The sequence below is a fragment of the Canis aureus genome, chromosome 16 (assembly GCF_053574225.1).
Source record: "Canis aureus isolate CA01 chromosome 16, VMU_Caureus_v.1.0, whole genome shotgun sequence".
Lineage (NCBI taxonomy): Eukaryota > Metazoa > Chordata > Mammalia > Carnivora > Canidae > Canis > Canis aureus.
Window position 1 is genome coordinate 7,918,409 of NC_135626.1, and position 18,602 is coordinate 7,937,010.

The window sequence follows — 18,602 nt, forward strand, 5'->3', positions numbered from 1 at the left end:
TTAAAAATAAATAAATAAAATAAAATTACAGTCTAGTCTCTACTCCCTGACCTCAGCATCCCCTCCCTCTTACATGCTTCTTCTCCCTAGCAGTTTTACCTTTTTATGTATTTTCTAATTTACTAGTTTATTTTGTTGTCTGTCTCCCCCTACTAGAATGTGAACTGTTGGGAAGAAGGAATTTTTCCCCTGTCATAACCCTAGAGCTTAGGATAGTACCTGGCTCTTGGTAGATATTCAATAAAATTTGCAGAGTGCTTAATGCTCATCTCTTAATGATGCTTCCTTTGCTTTGAAAGAAAACTTCTTTTTTGAAGCCATGTATTCTCAGATTGTCTCATAGTTTGGTGACCAGGAATTTTTAAAACTATAGGAACTTATGGGAGGTGTTCTTCTCCGTCATAAGGAAGGAAAGGGTAATTGTGAAAGCAGAATCAGGAAGGAGAACTGGCAGAGGTGTTCTCCAGCCGATCAGTTTTAGAAAAGATGTATAAAATTGAGGATCTGAAATTTTCTCCCTCTTAAATAAATATTTTCAGGCTTCTTGGAAAGCTTCATATACCCCCCTCTAGACACAGATGTACCCCATTTTGAAGGCTAAGACCAGTTTGTTTAACTTAATGATAGACATTTTACTACTTAAAAAAAATTTTTTTTAAGATTTTATTTATTTATTCATGAGAGACACAGAGAGAGAGAGAGGGAGAGAGAGAGAGAGAGAGAGAGGCAGAGACACAGGCAGAGGGAGAAGCAGGCTCCATGCAGGGAGCCCGACGTGGGACTTGATCCTAGGTCTCCAGGATCAGGCCCTGGACTGAAGGCGGCGCTAAACCGCTGAGCCACTGGGGCTGCCCGACACTTTACTATTTAAACAATGCTTCAGTGAATATGTGTGTGCATGTGTGTGTGTATGCATACTTAATGTGTGTAGGTATAGGTAAGCCTGTAGAATAAATCCCCAAAATAGCGTTGCTGGCCCAAAGAGGAGATATATTTGTAATTTTGATAGATACCGAATATTGCCAAATTCCCTCTCTGGGGCTTTTTGTGAACTGGGGAATCAGATATGCAAACTCTAAGCAGAATTAAGAGCTAACATTCCCTTCGTAATATGCAACTATAGGACAACATTAAAGACAGTTTTGTCACATAATGGAAAGTTGAGGAATTAAGTGGTACCTTCAGTCTTTAGGAGACCATGTACAAGACTAACACTCCTTGTCTATCTGTCTTCCTTTATTTTTAAAGATTTTATTTATTTATTCATGAGAGACATAGAGAGAGAGAGAGAGAGAGGCAGAGACACAGGCAGAGGGAGAAGCAGGCTCCAAGCAGGGAGCCCGATGTGGGACTCGATCCCAGGTCTCCAGGATCAGGCCCCGGGCTGAAGGTGGCACTAAACAGCTCAGCCCACCCAAGCTGCCCACTCCTCATCTTTATATAACTATTAGCAGGAAGTGAAAAACCCAGGTCTCTGGACACTGTGTTTTTTTGTTTTTTGTTTTTTTTTTTTAAGGCTTTTTGGTATTTTTGCTCCAGAAGTGTTAAGATAGGAATTGATCCCAGCCAGCCAGAGCTGATTGTCCATATTCTTGATGTGGTTTGCCCAAGACTTGCCCTTTATCCTCCTGGGGCCCAAAGGCTCCTAAGTCCATTTATGAAGATTAATTGGTTTTGGGCAAAGACTTCATGAGGGGAAGCTAGTCTTTGGGTCCAGTGCTGACATTTGTAAGGTAGCAGACTGCTCTTTCTAGTCAAGAAAATTTCCAGTCATTTTTTTAAAGCCCTCAACAAAAAGAAACCAAAATTTACCTTGGACCTTGAATTAGGTCACAGACTGAGAACCTGCAAATATGGTAACAGCTATGTGGTTCAGCCTCCATTTTGCAGGTGAGTGAGGTTCAGAGTGGGGCAAGTGCCTCCGGGGCCTCATATAACCCCCTGGAACCCAGGGCCCTGGTACCCTGCACGGCTTCTCTCCATCACCCACAGCTGCCTCTCCTCCATGGCCACCAGTGCTCTCCCATCCAGGTGCAGGGAGGTTTGTGTTAGACAAACAACTCTTTGGTTTGTGGATATCTACCCCTTTGAAGTGACAGTTCACAAAGGTACTTATTATTGCTGGTTTTACTTCTGATCTGTGTCCCACTTTGGGTCCTGTAAGGCCGAAGGAACAGAAAGGCAAAGCAACAAATGACATAATGGTAGTGCTCATTGAGGACCATGTCCTTCTAGGTTTAGAGCATGGAACCCAGCAGCTAAACCTGTTGCATTTCTAATCCTTTGTTTCATCCTTTGTATAACATCCAGTTAGGGAAAAGGGTCAAAAATCATAGAACACATCCTTTTTTTTTCCTTTTTTAACAAAAGTTTTTGTGGGTTTTTTTTTTTGAGGTATAATTTATATGCCATAAAATTGACCATTTTAGTGTACAATTCAGTGATTTGCAGTAAATTTACAGTGTGAAACCATTACTGCAGTCCAGTTCTAGAACATTTCCATTATGCCAAAAAGATTCCTTGTGCCCCTTTATAGTCGATCCCACCTCTCATTCCCAGGCAACCGCTAATCTACTGTCTATCTCTATAGATTTGCCGTTTCTGCACATGTTCTATAAATGGAATAATATGATATGTGGTCTTTGTGATAGGCTTCTTCCACATCACAGCACGTTGTTGAGGTTCAGCTGTATTGCAGCACATAACAGCACATCATTCCTTTGTAGTGTTGAGTAGTCTTCCGTTCTTTGTATATACATTTTGTTTCTCAGTCTACCAACTGAGGGACTCTTGGGTTGTTTCCAGTTCTTGGCCCTGATGAATAATGTTGCTGTGAACACTCACGGACAAGTTTTTGTGCAGATATGTGTTTTCGTTTCTCTGAGGTAGATTCCTAGGAGAATTGCTGGGTCTTATAAAGTAAGTTTGTGTTGTACTTTTTAAGAAACTGCCAAGCTGTTTTCTAGGATGGTCCTATGGTTCTGCATTTCCACCCACAGTACAAGGGTTCCAGTTTCTCCACATCCTCACCAACACTTGGTTTTGTCTTTTTGATTGTAGCTATTTAGTGGGTGTGAAGTAGTATCCCTTTGTGGTTTTAGTTTCCATTTCTTGAATGACCAGTGAAGCTGAGCATCTTTTCTTTTCTTTTTTTAAAGATTTATTTATTTATTTATGATAGACATAGCGAGAAAGAGAGGCAGAGACACAGGAGGAGGGAGAAGCAGGCTCCATGGCGGGAGCCGGATGATGTGGGACTCGATCCTGGGACTCCAGGATCACACCCTGGGCCAAAGGCAGGCGCTAAACCGCTGAGCCACCCAGGGATCCCCTGAGCATCTTTTCATGTGCTTATTAGCCATTCACATTTCTTCTTTGGTAACATCAATTAAAATCTTTTACCTACTTTTTAATTGGTTTGTGTACTATCTTATAATTGAGTGATAAGAGTTCTTTGTATTCTAGATACAAGGTCCTTATACCAATTATTTAAGATGTTTTCTCATTTTCTGCAGATTATGAGACTGTTTCAAATGCTTGCTTTCCAGTTAACAGGTTTTTTTTTTTTAATAACAAATTTATTTTTTATTGGTGTTCAATTTGCCAACATACAGAATAACACCCAATGCTCATCCCATCAAGTGCCCCCCTAAGTGCCCGCCACCCAGTCACCCCCACCCCCACCCCCACCCTCCTCCCCTTCCACTACCCCTAGTTCGTTTCCCAGAGTTAGGAGTCTCTCATGTTCTGTCTCCTTTTCTGATATTTCCTACCCATTTCTTCTCCCTTCCCCTCTATTCCCTTTCACTATTATTTATATTCCCCAAATGAACAGTTTTTGATAAATAAAGAAAAAAGTTGATTTAGGAAATTCTTAGATTTCTATGAGTTGAACTGGTATTTTAGGGATGACTGGGTGGCTCAGTGGTTGAGTGGCTGCCTTCAGTTCAGGTTATGATCCTGGGATCCCGGATGGAGTCCTGCATTGGGCTCCCTGCGGGGAGCCAGCATCTCCCTCTGCCTGTGTCTCTGCCTCTCTCTCTCTCTCTCTCTCTGTGTGTGTGTGTGTGTGTGTGTGTGTCTTTTGTGAATAAATCAGTCTTTTTTAAAAACCCTGATATTTTATTTTATTTTTTAAAAGATTTTATCTATTTATTTATTTATTTATTTGGGGGAGGGGAGGGAGAGCAGAGACAGGGAGAGAGAATCCCAAGCCAACTCCATGCCCAGTGCAGAGCCCAATGTGGGGCTTTATCTTACAACCCTGAGATCATTACCTGAGCTGAAATCAAGAGTCAGACATTTGACTGACTAAGCCACTCAGTGCCCCTAGAACTAATATTTTACTATTATTACCATAAAGACTATGTGACTATTACAACAGATGCAGAATACCAGCAGCTTTAAACAAGCTTGCTGTTCATTTCTCTCCTCTGTGACAGGCTCACATTAGCAGTCCTGGCTGTATATGGGCACTCCACAAGGTCAGACACCTTCATCTTGTGACTCCTTTTTTTTTTTTTTTTTTAAGATTTTATCTATTTATCCATGAGGGACAGATTTTATTTATTTATCCATGAGTGACAGAGAGAGAGAGGCAGAGACACAGGCAGAGGGAGAAGCAAGCTCCATGCATGGGACTCGATCCCAGGTCTCCAGGATCAGGCCCTAGGCTGAAGGCGGCGCTAAAACGCTGAGCCACCTGGGCTGCCCTGTTACTCTTTAAAATGTGGATTCTATCTCAATTCCAAATGGCCACTCTAGCTGTCCTGTCCTTGTGCAGGCAGTGGGGAGTAGAAAGGAGAGGAGTGGGGGAGGGCTGCCCATTCTTTTTAAGAAAGAGGCCCAGAAGTTGTATGTATCATTTCTGCTCATGTACATTTGGTTAAGACCTAGTGAGATGGTAATGTTGGGGTACAAGAGAGACCAGGAAACATAGTTTTTACTGTGGGGCCATGTGTCCACATGATCTACAAATTAGAGTTAATGTCTAAAACTTAGGGTTTGAAGGCAAGAGAGGAGAACAGATGCTGGTGACCATTGTTGGCTAGGCGGGTTCCTGTAACTAGCCTGCATGGGATTCCCATTAATTTTTCCTCAGAAGAAGTCTAGTTGATATGGAGTAATTGGCCTAAATTTTACTGAGAAGTTAACCTTTACTATTGTTTTAGAATTGCATTGGAATGCTCTTCTTGCTGAAATAGCCATAAATATGAATTATTATTGCTTAGGAAATGTGAAAATTAACTTAGCAGTTAAACCAATTTTGGAGTTGATTTTCTGAATATAGAGCTTATGCACCAGCTAGTCGATAGGGTGGCAGACAGCTTCTGCCAGTGACTTTGGAAGCCGGACTCTGTCATTTTCTTTTCAAGTGACTCTTTCCCTCCTGACATACCCTCATCTCCACTTACTGAGCAGTTTGTCCAGTGTTATCTGTAACCATTCTTTTCTGGTTAATATGTAATTTTGAATTAACATGCCCTATCTGGCGCTTTAGGAGGAAAAAGCAGTAACATTTTATTTTGAGATGCCATTGCTTTTCTAAGGACAACAGTCATTTCTAACAAGTGTAGAGAGAAATCTTCTGGCACCATTTGTCCTTTGTATACAGCTTTTAAAAACCTTGACAACAAAACAAATTGCTGCGGAATGTTTTGAAGAAACCAACATAAAACTCCTTTAGTGTTTCATTTCTAAGTTTTTCATCCTCACTAACAATTACTGACAAATTTGCCTTTCCCCAGGCGCAGCTCTGGCTGCTGAGAGGATCTTAATGCTGAGGGAGCCCATACTTGCATAGCCCATTTCAGCTGCCCCAGAGATAACCTGGATAAACACCAGCCCCTCCGAGAACCTCCTGATCCCTGCTGGGCCTTGCACTGTGGGGAGGTTCAGAAGACGTGTTTTCCTTCCCTACTGGCCTTTCTCTCTACACTCTCCAGCTGCCTGCCTCCCCCACCCCCAAGTAACGTGATCTCCCATGCCTGCTCACTGCTGGCCAGATTCTTTCAGTCTTAGAGAAAGAGAGGGAAAATTAACCACTAGTTTCCCAGGTCAAAGTGAACAAAAAAAGCCAAAAGTAGCATTTCAAAATAAAAGGAGTCTTGCTTGCAAATAACCAGTGTTCGGGCTCTTCTTTTAGCAGTGTTTCTGCAAAAGCGCCTGCTCAAGTTTACATCATTCTACAGATAGTAGTCAAAGGTTTTTATTTTTGCAACATTGCTATTTTTTTTTTGTTTTATAGATATTGTAATTTTTCTTTTTTTTATTCGTGAGAGACAGAGAGAGAGAGAGGGAGGGAGAGGCTGAGACACAGGCAGAGGAAGAAGCAGGCTCCATGCCCGGAGCCCGAGGAGCCCGACGTGGGACTTGATCCTGGGACTCCAGGATCATGCCCTGGGCCAAAGGCAGGCGCTAAACCGCTGAGCCACCCAGGGATCCCCGACATTGTAATCTTTATTCAATATTCAAATTAAAGGCAAACAAACAAGAGTCTTTGGGATTTAAAATAAAATTGTTTGGCATTCATTTCAAAAGTTAACCAAAGTAAAGGGACAGAGACAATTCATGAAAATGTATGAAACCTCTTTGAGTTGAATTCAAGCACTTAGACTTTTTTTTTTTTTTTTTTTGCACTTAGACTTTTAATGCAAATTATTCCAAACTATTTTTTGTTTCATAATACATCTGTTTATAACTTAACTTGTAAGTGGATTTAACTGGGTTTAGAGATTCAGGATTTGGTTGTTTCTTCACCACCAGCAATATTATGATTTAAGAGCTATAGTATGCAACAAATTTTAAATAGTTTTGCAGCCTGGTGTCCTAAAACTGGTCTGTCAGCTCTTGATTACGGGTACCTACCTACTCGGTGTGATATTAATGGAAAAAATCTAACAAAGGAGTTTGGAGATCTGGGTTCTTTTTCTGGCTCTGCCATACCTTACTGTGAGACCTCTTGCAAGTTATCTGTACCTCAGTCGTCTCATCTATTAAAATGAGCAAAATAGATTCTGATTAAAAATGAATAAAGATTGAAGACCTGTTTTTATCTCCATTTGCTCCCCATCACTGAAATGATAATAATTTTTTTCATTTTTTAAAAAAAGATTTTATTTATTTATATGAGAGAGATCATGAACGGTGGGGAGAAGCAGACTCCCCACTGAGCAGGGAGCCCCATGTGGGGCTCTATCCCATGACTTGAGCCAAAGGCAGATGCTTAACTGACTGAGCCACCCAGGCACCCCAAAGGAGTTTTTTCTTCTTCTTTTTTTAAAGATAGATTCATTCATTCATTCATTCATTCATTCATTCATTTAGGAGAGAGACAGAGACATAGGCAGAGAGAGAAGCAGGCTCCTTCCTCGGAGCCCAGTGCAGGGTTCCTTCCTTGGACCCTGGGATCATGACCTGAGCCGAAGGCAGACACTCAACCACTGAGCCACCCAGGCATCCCAAGATTTTTTTCAAAGTGAAAATTCATAAGGGCAAAAAGAACCAAAAAAGATAAAGTAGATTAAAAAAGTGAACACATTTTTGAAAATGGAAGGCAGTCAAAAGCAAATTGAAGCCTAACCTCTTCTGAGAAAGACATTAGAAGTGAGCACTGGCTCACTGGTAGGCAGAACACGTGATGCTTGTTAAGATCCTGAGAAAAAGGGGATTCCGTGGGTGGCTCAGTGATTTAGCACCTGCCTTCAGCCCAGGGTGTGATCATGGAGTCCTGGTATCGAGTCCCACATCCGGCTCCCTGCATGGAGCCTGCTTCTCCCTCTATGCCCCCCACCCCCCACTCTCTCTCATGAATAAATAAATAAAATCTTAAAAAAAAAAAAAAAGATCCTGAGGGGGAAAAAAAATCAACGTTAGAGGCATTGGTACTACGGAAAGCAGGGAGTGGTGAAGTCTATAACTGAAATTGAGGGGATCAATTCAAAATCAGTAAAAGGAGTGTTTAGATTCTTCATGCTCCTCCTCAACTCTGTACAGCCGATGACCACCTCTTCTTCTTATCTGTTTGAGACTAGAAGTATTATACTGACAAATTACCCTGTAGAGGCTCTGGACTTGGGGGCATTATCCCCACCATGTAGACAAATAAGCCAAGGGGCTGAAAACAGTGGGGTAATAAACAAGAGCAGAATTTTTTTTTTTTTTTTAAGTAAGCTCTGCTCAGCATGGGGCTTGAACTCACAACCCTCTAAGATCAAGCATCACATGTTCTGCCTACCAAGCCAGCCAGGCACCCCAAGCAGATTTATTTTTTTTTAAGTATGCATACTGAATAGTGAGATTCTCAGCCCTCTTCTAATAACTGTCAGCCAGGGCCCTAACAGAGAAGAGATGGAAAATTTCTTTTCTGAGGGAAAAAAAATTTGAATAGCTCTAGAAAAAGCCCTATAGACACCAACATTTGGGGATTCTCTTGATGGAAAAGTGAGCTCACCACCTTCCTTCACTGAAGTCCACCAATTGTTGTGCCCCTCCATACATATGTTTTAGTTCCTCATTTATTTATAATAAATGGATAATCACATTTCTCTATACGTTAAAGAAGAATCTGTAACATAGATAAAAGGTAAAACATTCACAGAAAAAAAGGAACTTGTTTGAAATAAAGACAATCCAAGAAACAGAAGAATTCAGAAGAACTTGTCTTTGCTGTCCTCAGAGAGATGTACTGCAAACATTAAATAACAGTAGTATTAAAGAGAATCATAATAATAGATAATGAGAATATCAGAATAATTATGAGCTCTTTAACACTGAGAACATTATAGCCAAAATTTAAAATTCAACAGAAGACTTAGACATGATAGCCTATTGCAGGAAGCAGAACATAAAGACAAGATGTGGACAATGAGAGAGAACAAATAAGAAAATTGGAAGCTCAGTCTCAGGGCTTCAGTATCCATCTGATAAGAGTTCCAGAAGGAAAGAGCCAAAAGAAAATGAAGGAGAATTTAGGAGATAGTAAGTGTCAGGGAAAACCTCAAAGTGAGTGTTCTCCAGAGCTAACTGACTTAAATCTTCAAATTGGTTTGGCTCCTGACTGCCAGCATGATAAAAGACTCACTCTTAGCTGTATCATTGTGAAATTTCAGAACACCAAGAGTATAAAAGGATACTCTAGAGTTTCCAAAGAGAAAAACAGGTTCATATATAAAGGATCAAGATTTCGAATGGAATTGCATATCTATACTGTACTGTCAACTAGAAGCTAGTGGAGAAACATTTCAAAATTAAGCAGGAAAAATTAATTTTAACCTAGAATTCTATACCCAGCCAAACTGTCAGAATAGAATAGAAGAAAGGCATTTTTTGGAATGAACCCCTCCACCCCCGTTTTGCAGGAAGCCAGCAAAATGAGGATATAAATCAATAAATAGAACTTAGGGGGCACCTGGGTGGCTCATTTGGCAAGCGTACAACTCTTGCTTTTGGCTCAGGTCATGATCTTGGGGTCACTGGATCAAGCCCCAAGGAAGGCTCCACGCTTTTAGCACTTAGTCTACATGTCCCTCTCTGTCTGCTTCTCCCCCACTTGCATGTTCTTTCTCCCTCAAATAAATAAATTAAAATCCTTTTTAAAATAAATAAAAATAAATAGAACTGAGAATGTTTTAAGTGTTTTAGTGTTTGGAAAAAATACTACTAGGGGTTTGACAGATCTTTGAACTATTTGGGGGGTAATAATAAATTATAGAAGATTAACCAAATGAAAAAAAATCAAGGCAATTAATATTTCTTGATAAATAAAGGACACATTCATAGTATATTATTGATGGAACAGTGAACAATATATCATCACAGTAATGTCAATACTAACTATTGACTTAACCAAAAATTGTGATTTTACTGTTTAGGGAGGTTGGGATACTACTATAATAAGTTAATAAATAATGTGGAAAGCTGATGAATCTGGAAACAATATGAGGATATTAGTTAGAAATCTGAAGGAGGCTGCTGGCCTCTGGGGCAGCAGACTGGGGGATGGAGTCAGGGGATTGCTGTGTTTATTACGAAACTTGGTTCTATTTGATTTTTAATCTCATATGTATATGATTTTGATTAAAATTAAAAATAATAAATAAAATGAGCACACTAATAATAGTTTCCTCTTAGAGAAAAATTAGCATTTAATAGTTGTGCTTGACTTGTTAATTATAAAAATGTAGTAGAGTGTTACTATAATGAGATTTTCTAGGAAGTAGATTTATTCTAATGATAGTTCAAATTTGGCCCTCAACTAAGAATCGTGGCTCTGGAAATACCAAGGGAACTAACAATTAGTGTTATCTGAAAGATGGTCCTGTGTGCAGCTAGTCCTGTGTGCAGCATCAAGTCCTGGGCCTGAAATAGGCCCCCATTAAAGATGTGGGGTGTGATTTGCCACAAAGCTGTGGTTGCAGTCCCTGGCTTTAGGATGAAAGGTAGGATTCCATGACATTTCAATTTTAGTTGCTACTCCTACTCCATAGCTAGTGTTTCTTTTCCCTAATAAAATAAATGGATTCCTTGTCCCTTGGAAAACCTCCAGACTACTTTCACTCCCTCAGACTGTGCTTTCTGGAATCATTTTCACATATCACATTTGTTAATTTTAGCTCTTGACTTAGTCCCAGTAAGACTTAGGCAGGAATACAGACCATCATCTGATCTGGTAAGAGGGCTCTTTTGGAAATAACAATAGCTACTGTTTATGGAGCCCCTTCCATATGTTGTTTCTAATCTTCATAACCCTGTGAGATAGCTCGTCTCCCCCAGCCTTACAGTTGAGACAGTAGAGGCCCTGGGAGGTAAAGTCATTTATCCAAGCCACCACAGTGGATGGCAGAGGTGTAGCTCAGAGCTAGGCTGTGTGATGTAGCTCACTCAGCATCCACTGCATTGCCTCCCCCAGTTTAGAGTCAGCGGGCCTTCGTGACACTTAACCCCCAGAAAACCTATGAGACAAATAGTACTATCTCCCAGAAAACCTATGAGACAAAGAGATGCCTGTGTGTCCTTAGACAGTGGCCAAAATGGATGTGACTGATATGGCCGCATTTTGTCCTTCATTTGGACATACACTGGACCCCACAGAGCTAGAGAACCCAGCAGGCTGTCACAGGAGAGTGTTTGCAAGTGGACTTTGTTGACAGGTGCATATGAAATAGCATGCACATGCCTCAAGATCTCTGCTCTCAGCACCTGCCCCCTTCAAGTTATTGGCTGGGCTGCAAACAGTGGAGGGGGTCAGTCACATTTGGGATCATTTGGTCTGGGGGTTCCCAAACCAGGCCCCATGTCAGATTCGCCTGTCTTCTTTCCATCCCTATCCTCATCCTGCAGCTCCTGCATCCTTCCTCCTGCCACCTTCTCTTGGCCCATTTCTGCCCTCCCTTTAAAAAATATATATATTTTTTATTTATTTATCCATGAGAGACACACAGAGAGGCAGAGACATAGGCAGAGGGGCAGAGGGAGAAGTAGGCTCCCTGCAAGAAGCCTAATGTGGGACTCAATCCCAAGACCCCAGGATCATAACCTGAGCCAAAGGCAGATGCACAACCACTGAGTCACCAGGTGCCCCATCTGCCCTCCTTTTAAATAGGACTGAACTCCAAACTTTAAAAAAAATAGTCTTTGGCTAAAATCTTAAGAAAGGGTCTTCTTTTGATAACTTGTTCTAGAATTATACATTTCCTAGATCCAAAAAAATTGCCTTCAAGGGAAAAAATTTTAGAAATACCTATTCCTGGGCAGCCCGGGTGGCTCAGCAGTTTAGCGCCGCCTTCAGCCCAGTGTGTAGTCCTGGAGACCTGGGATTGAATCTCATGTCGGGCTCCCTGCATGGAGCCTGCTTCTCCCTCTGCCTGTGTCTCTGCCTCTCTCTCTCTCTCTCTCTCTGTGTCTTTCATGAATAAATAAAATCTTAAAAAAAAAAAAAACTATTCATCTTTGTCCTATTTCCAGTGAAAACAAGAAGCAACTCTTCTCTCTTCTAAAACAGTGGTTTTCAACCTTAAGTATGCACACAGATCATCTGGGGAACTTAAGATACAGCCCATTCCATATTCTTATTCTAAAGGGCTAGAAAGAGAACCAAGAGTCTGTATTTTATTTTATTTATTTATTTATTTAATAGAGAGCTTGCACATGCGAGTGTGTGCATGAACGAGGGGAGGGGCAGAGGAAGAAGGAGAGAACCGCAAGCAGGCTCCAGCCCAGTGGGGAGCCTAATGTGGGCTTCCATGACCCTGAGATCATGACTTGAGCAGAATCCAAGAGTTGGACACTTAACCAACTGAACCACCCAGGCACCTGGCCCTGAGTCTGCATTTTAAGGAGGTGCCCCAGGTGATTCAAGATAGGTTGTCTAGAGGCACCTGGGTGGCTCACTTGGTTAAGTGTGTGCCTTCCGCTCAGGTCTTGATCCAGGATCCTGGGTTGGAGCCCCACATCAGGCTCTCTTCTCAGCAGGGAGCTTGCTTCTCCCTCTCCCTCTGCCATTCCCCCTGCTTGTGCTTTCTCTCTCTCTCTCAAAGAAATGAATAAAATCTTAAAAAAAAAAAAAAAAAAGTTGTCCATGAGGGCGCCTGTTAAATAGTTGTAATTCTCTGAATTGTTTTCTTTTAAAACATTCTAACAGTTAATTATTTTTATTTCATCCTCTAGCTTTGCTCATATTATCCTTTCACTTAAATTGAAAATTATGTGCCGGTTTAGAAAGGTCAGGGGCTTTGGACCATACTACTTCCAGGCTGTGTGGATTTGGACAGAACCATCTCCCGGCTTCATCAAGTTTCCTTACCTATGAAATGGAATTAAACTACACAAACTTCATGGGATTGTTGTGACTCTTGTGCCTAGAACATTTCAGGCACTTATTAAACATCTGTTTCTTTCTCAAACTGAATGCAAAGGAGCAAACAAGTTAGTTCACAGTCTTTTTCATTTATTCGCTTGTTTAAGTTAATGCCTTGTGGGTTTAAGGTTGCTTAAGGGGAAGCTTTCTTGGGCCTTTTTTCATTCGAAGAAGCTTGAAGTTCTTCTTTATTTGCATATAACAGTGCTTTTTGTATCTTGCAAATCAGTTTCAAAACCATCAAAAGCTGGATCTGGAAAGAATAGTTTGATATGGTAGTGTACAGTTTGGCAGAATTTTCAGTATTCGTTGTTGCTAATTCATTGTTTTGCCAGACCTGTTGATGCATGGTTTTATAACTAAATTTTAAAAGATTTGGACACAGTTTATAAGCATTACTCATTTTAGGAGGACTTAGGATAAGGTCATTGTAGACTCACAAAGAGAATATTGGTAATAGTTATTAGCTTTTTATTTTTTTTAATTTATTTATGATAGTCACAGAGAGAGAGAGAGAGAGAGGCAGAGACACAGGCAGAGGGAGAATCAGGCTCCATGCACCGGGAGCCCGATGTGGGATTCGATCCTGGGTCTCCAGGATTGCACCCTGGGCCAAAGGCAGGCGCTAAACCACTGCACCACCCAGGGATCCCTCATTAGCTTTTTAAAATAAACTTATATCCACTATAAAGTACAGGACATGCAAACAAATATCTGGGCCTATATTAACTGATAGTATTCAAGGATATGGTTAAAACCACAAAAATGCCTATCAATGTACAATCCTTGGCCATAACCTGTCAATTTGGATCTAGTTCTTTAAATCTGAAGTGTTGTATCAATGACAAACTTTATTATAGTTTGGTCCAGAGCCCTTGAGCTTTCCAAAATGGCACCAAAACAGATGCTGTATTTTTCAGTTTGTATTGGTGGCACCCTTTGAATTTTATTTTTGGCTTTAGCCTTGGAGTTTGAAAGTTTTAAAACAACACTAAACAAATCAGCAGTCACTACCTGTGGGCTCTCTAGCAGAATGACAGTGCCTCGGAGAACCTAGATAAGCACCCACTGTTAGTACACTTGTCACTTGTGTCTCCAGGTGGTGGGAACTGTGTACTTGCTTCCCAGCTTGTGCCTTCCTGGGTACTAATGAGGCCTGAGCTGGTAGCACAGCACTAACCATGCATATTGGTCCACTCAGTTGCAGTAAAAACACATTTTGTACATTGATCAGAATTTGGTAGGACACTTGTGAAAAGTTGATGATGCTCTGGCTGAGAGCTCCTGTGATATACACTAGTCATGTCCAGTCCAGTTGTGAATTTTTATATGCTATATTTGGCAGATCTACATGAAGATCTTGTTACTTAGCCATTCTAAGATATCCAGATTTTTGTTGTTATAGAATAGCCTGGAAAGTACAACAAATGAGTCCAGCTTTGCCTTCTGGGGTTGACCACTCACAGTCAAGGGTCTCTAAATAAACCAGCACTTCCTCTGGTATATATGATGTTAGCTATTTAACCTAAAATAGAGAAATCCAAGGCTTTAATCTATTTGAAATTTACTGTTGATGGGAGGGGGCTGTGTAATCCACTGATCAGGAGCCTGATTCTTGGAACTGGCAAAGCAGAGTTAGTTTCCAACTATGGTGCCTTGGGCAGGGTGCTTGACTTCTTTGACCATCAGGTTTTTACCTGAAGAATCCGGATAATCTCTTTTCCTCACAGGATCATTACGCAAATGCAGTGTTATGATGAATGGACCATGTTTCTCTTAAGTGTCTGACACACACTAAGGACACATCCTCAGTACACATCCTCTCATTATTCATCTGTTCTAATACGTGAGCTACATTAACTTTTCTCTCTGTTGCAGTTATCTGACACTCTTTATTAAATAAATAACTTTTCTTATTGTTATTGAAGTATATCTGATTTTCATTTGATTATTTGGTTTATTGGGTTCCCTGTTACTTCCCATCCATCTAGATTTCTGGCTTTGTGCCAAATATTAACTATTGTGATTATTGTTATTTTTTGTTATAATAATGTATATTGTCAGTCCTAACCAGAGTTCTAAAGATTTCAGCCCTCTACAGCCATGAAATGAGTTTTAAATAATGGTGCCTGTGGCACTTACCAAACAAGGGAAAAAAGTTTCCAGTTGAAGAAAATAAGGCCAAGCAGGGATGAGGGCCCTGCCTCTCTGATGGGTCTTCGTGGAAGCTGAATTTCCTTTACATATAATCAGAAATTATGTTTTAATTCAAACCGATCTCTCTTCCGTTTCCAGCCACCTCCTAGTCTGAATGTATGATTTAACTAATGTCTTAAATACCTGTGAGGTTGTCATGTGGGCTCTAGCTCTCTGATTATTCATTCTTTATACACCCACTGAGTTAGCCTTAATCACTGTCAACTCAGTGAACATAAGTGAGACCAGTATTGGTAACTGCAGAGGAATTTGCGTTATTCGCCAGCATTTTTGCGACACATGGTTTGCCAGAGCCCCGCGCACCAGCGTGGTTCGGCTTTAAGCCGCGCAGGTTGGGGGCATCTCGCCACAGAGATGCTCGAGTTTCCAAAGGTGGTGCTAAGTAGGCCCGCGCCCCCCGGCAGCTCGAGTAGCCAGTCTGTCTTGGGCCATTAGGACTTGCCATCGTTGAGAACCACTCATTGCTGTACCTAAAAACAGCCCCTCTGTTGACACAGAACCCGTCCCCGGGTTGGTTTTGGGCCTCGGCAGAGGGCCAAGGCCGGGGTGGGCCTGGCGGTCGCCGGGAGGACTGGGGCCGGCCGGCGCGGCGCCGAGGGGGTTAAGGCGGCGGCTGCAGCCGCGGCGGGGGCGGGCCTCGCGGGCCGGGCTCGGGGCCCTTTGTTAACAGGCGCGTCCCGAGCAGAGACGGAGACGCGGCCGCGGCCATGGGCTGGCGCGCAGGGCGGCGGCGAGGCGGCGTGGCGGGGCCGCCGGGGCGCGGGAGGGCGCGCGGGGCCAGCGGGGCGCGCCGGACCTGAGGGCGCGGCGCAGCGAGCCCGGGGGTGCCGGCCCCCACGCCGCCGGCACGCGAAAATGTTGGAGATCTGCTTGAAGTTGGTGGGCTGCAAATCCAAGAAGGGGCTCTCTTCCTCCTCCAGTTGTTACCTGGAAGGTAAGCGCCGGCAGGCGGGAGCGAGCGGGTCGAGGAGGCCTCGGGGCCTCCGGTCGGGCCTTCCCGGGCGGCGCCCGCGCGCGCGCGCGCGCGCTCCCTCCCTCCTCGCCCTCGCCCTCGCCCTCCCTTCCCTTTCCCTTTCTCTCCCTTCCTCCCTCTCTTGCTCTTTCTGTGTCCTGCGACCGCGCCTGGGCGCTGCGGGCGGAGCGGGAGGGTGTGGGGCTCCGGTCCCCGCGCCCTAACCCCGGGAGAGCCACGCCAGGATGGCTGTGTCGCCGGGCCCCCAGCCCCGGGGCTCTTCCCGAGAAAGTTTGAGAAAGTGAGCTCTACAGGCCCGAACGGCCGTGTGAGCCCACGTTGTGGAATTTTTACCGTTAATTGGGAATTATGTGTCAAAAAGGTCGACCCGTGTTTGTGAAACATGTGACTTTCGTTAAGGATCGTGTACAAAGGAATACGGCTCTACCATTTATGGATACGAAGTTCAAGCAATCTTTGTACCCCACACCCCACTCCCACAACCCCCAGCCCAGTGTTATCTATAGACCACGCAGAGGTCTTAGGAATTCTTCCTTTTCGGGGAGAGTCGGGGGGAGCGAAATTTACAAATTTTAGGGAGGCTTCGTGAATGAGTACCAAGTACTTGGGGGAGGGGAGCCTCATGTTAAGTTCGCTCCATAAAGTGCAGAGCCAGGCGCATCTTACTTTTGCCTTCTTTCCATTCTGCTTTGCTTCTCTCGTCTCTGTGTTCATCTTTCCTGTTGTCTTTCCTTTCCTGTGCCAGTAACAACTGAAAAAAAGTGAACTGGGGATGGTGCGTCGTCATTTTGTAACTTCGAGTGGACCTGAAATCGATGTGACTTAGGGACTGGTCATCCCAGACGTAATCCTGCTGGCATTTCTCTGTTGTTTTCACTTAGGACTTAAAATAGGAAAAGAAACTTAAAGCTCATTTTAGAACAAGTAGAATTTCTGCTATAGTGCCATGAAGTTCTAATGTTTTTCTTTTGAAAATGAAAGAGAATAAACGGAGGCCTCATAAATGGTTAACTTCTCTTCCTTACAACTTTTTTTTTTTCACCCCACAATCCTCACTGGGCACTGTTTTGTTTTGTTTTGTTTACTTTTTAACTTGAGGGCCTGCCTGGAGTCACAGAAGCAGCTTAAACCTTAAGCACCAGTGAGGTAGGTAAAACCTGTTTGCCTCTGCTGCCACAGTACGTGTATGTACATCGATCACTTCCCTGTTTGGGATGTCCCCTTCCCTTGGAGCAGGCCCACAAAATCCAGCATTTGGAAGGAGGAGACAGTTTATTTGTCCCTAAAAGTTGGCATCTAAAGCAGCCAAAATCATCTTCAGTTAATCTGTTGCTTATTTTCCAAGTTGCTCAGAATTCTGAACACATTCTCATTTACATCTGTATCGAGTTAGTGTTAGGCATTATCATCTCCATTTTGCAGATGGACTCCTTTGGCGGAGTATATGAGCAGACTTTTGTAGCTGCAGAGCTAGAGGAAAGTTTAGGTCATAGCAGAGCTGTGATATTGTTTTCTTGGGGGTAAACTGGAGATTTAGTGTTGACCTGGCTGCTTTAATTATTGGGGCTTGTCGGAGGAATCTAATCTAAAATGTTTTACTCCATTTTCCTCCATCCTGGCTTGAAATAATAATGTAGCCTCCCAAGTCTCAAAAAATCCCCAGCTCTGGTACCACTGACTACCTTGATTAAAGCTGCCTCTAGGAAGGAATCACTGTAGGAATTTTTTCTTTTTACTGACTTTCCCTTATTTTGTTGGTATATTTAATTGGAGAAAGTAAATGGAATTACTCTTTTGTAAGTATAGAGAATTTAGTAATTGTTTCTTGAAGACTGGATGTGCTATTAGTCTCTTGGGGAGAACAGTTGCCAACATCTGGATAAGTAATCCAGCCTTTCGGTTTTTACTGACATCCTAAATCAATCAATCACTGTTTATTGACACCCACTCAGGGCTCAGGCAGCTCAGGCCACAGAGAGAATTGAATATGATCAAGTTTTCCATTCTGTCGAAGAGGATTCCACCTTAAATGCAATTTGATCACACATCTACTTGCTACCCAGGCCTGGCTGTCAAAGAAACAATTAAATACTTACTGTATGCCCAGCTTTGTTTCGGCATAAATTAAATACTTACTGTATGCCCAGCTTTGTTTCAGCATTCTGTATGATTTGGTTTGCTTGTTTCTCATGATGGCCCTGTGGTTAATTCCATTTAATAGATGAAGACTCTAAGTCACCAAAAACAAAAAGTTAGGAAACTTATCTGAGGTCACAGGGCCTCAGGCAAGTGGTGGTGTCGGGATTTGACATGCTGTCTGGTTCTAAAGAGCCCAGTTTTATGTGTTGTGCTTTACCAACTGTAACTGTGACCTTTGGCACTCTCTGTGCTGTTAAAATAGTATCTTCAAGAAACACTTTTCTAGAAAACTAATACTGAAAAAAAATGATTATCTTTACCAATAGGATTATTTTTACCAATAAAAATTTTAAACATGTATTAAGATAGCTGTACTTGATAAAAAAATTCTAAAAGGTATTTTGTGAAAAGTACTTT

General features: G+C 42.3%; 1 protein-coding gene across 2 annotated transcripts in view; it reads left to right on the top strand.

Moving 5' to 3' along the window:
* Positions 1-18,602, top strand: part of ABL1 (ABL proto-oncogene 1, non-receptor tyrosine kinase) — a 142,946-nt gene that overhangs the window by 79,434 nt on the left and 44,910 nt on the right. The window contains exon 1 of one of the 2 annotated variants that reach the window (XM_077851079.1): positions 15,848-16,007. The exons of the other annotated variant lie outside the window; for it this stretch is intronic. Within the exon in view, the coding sequence (XP_077707205.1) occupies positions 15,929-16,007 (79 nt within the window). The 5' untranslated portion in view covers positions 15,848-15,928. Of the gene's footprint in view, positions 1-15,847; positions 16,008-18,602 lie in introns of those variants that run through there. 2 annotated transcript variants of the gene reach the window in all.